The sequence below is a fragment of the Trachymyrmex septentrionalis genome, unplaced genomic scaffold (assembly GCF_001594115.1).
Source record: "Trachymyrmex septentrionalis isolate Tsep2-gDNA-1 unplaced genomic scaffold, Tsep1.0 scaffold210, whole genome shotgun sequence".
In the NCBI taxonomy this organism is placed as follows: domain Eukaryota; kingdom Metazoa; phylum Arthropoda; class Insecta; order Hymenoptera; family Formicidae; genus Trachymyrmex; species Trachymyrmex septentrionalis.
This window is the reverse complement of record NW_017305289.1, coordinates 228,247-229,505: the sequence shown is the minus strand read 5'-3', so window position 1 is coordinate 229,505 and position 1,259 is coordinate 228,247. Positions and strand designations below refer to the sequence as shown.

Sequence of the window (1,259 nt, the reverse complement as noted above, 5' to 3'; positions counted from 1 at the left end):
TTTTTACGCATTCTTCGTCAAACCACGGCTTGTTTTTGTTCCTTTTACAAAAACCAACCGTGGCCTCCGCCGATTTTACTATCGCGTCTCGTACGTTTTCCCAGTGTTTATCAACCGTGTTATCATCCGATTCATCTATTTCCTTTGAAGCCGCGAGTCTATTCGTTACTTCGACCGCGTATTTTATCCCGTTTTCTCCCTCGATCAAACCTTGTACATTTAGTTCCAAACAACTGCCCGTTACTTTTATTTAACGAGAGACGTTCCCTGATTTTGGCAATTACAAAAAGGTGATCCGAATCGCAATCCGCTCCCCTATAAGACCTAACATCGAGTACGTTCGTGTGACGTCGTTTATCTGCAAGAACGTGATCAATTTGGTTACGCGTGCCTCCATCCGGGGAAATCCAAGTTTGTTTATGGATATTTTTGTGTTTAAAATACGTGCTTTTGACGATAAGATTTTTGCCGGTCGCAAAGTTAATTACCCTCACTCCGTTATCGTTACTTTCCTCGTGCAAACTTTCGAGCCCGATCGTTGGTCTAAAAATGTCCTCTTTACCGATTTTCGCGTTAAAATCTCCCACGACTATTTTCATGTAATTGTTCGGTAATTGATCCACGAGATGTTCGAGTTCTTCGTAGAATCCGTCTTTAATTTCGCCATCTTTATCTTCCGTCGGCGCGTGTACGTTGATTATCGCGATCTTGTACCATCGGCCCTGCACAACGAGCAATCCTAATCTTTCGTTTATAAATTTAATGTCTTTTACCGCGGATAAGATTTTCCTATTAATCATAAAACCGATGCCAAGACTATGGATCTCCGATCCTCCCATAATGAAGCGTGTACAAACCCGCATTAAGCGACCCTTCCCCGGCCCATCTTGTTTTTTGCAACGCGACGACTTCTACCCCGTACTTTTCGACCTCCCCGACCATCGATTGAAACGCCCCAAGTCTGTAAAGACTTTGGACGTTCCACGTACCCACCCTGAAATCTCTCCCGCGTTTTGACTTTATACGACATGAGTTCCCCGAGGTAGTCCCCACCCGGAGATCCGAACGGGGGACTAGTTTACCTCCGGAAAATTTTACCCCAGAAGAATCCATGGCGAGTTTTGGTTGTTTCTAGATAAGTCGTTTCACGGTGTGAGCCTATCAAACCCACGCCCACAACCCCCAAACAGGAGGACCATTCCAATCGGCTGTCCGCGACTGCTTATTCAATTTATTCGCAGCTAACCTCTATCCTCAAC

General features: G+C 45.0%; 1 protein-coding gene across 1 annotated transcript; it reads right to left on the bottom strand.

The window, feature by feature from the left end:
- Positions 1 to 488: 488 nt before the first annotated feature.
- LOC108748109 (craniofacial development protein 2-like) lies at positions 489 to 839 on the bottom strand (the record flags this gene model as incomplete). The annotated part of the gene is made up of 1 exon (XM_018486116.1): positions 489 to 839. A coding segment is annotated over exon 1 (351 nt), but the record flags the coding sequence as incomplete, so codon positions are not given.
- Between the last annotated feature and the right edge of the window lie 420 nt (positions 840 to 1,259).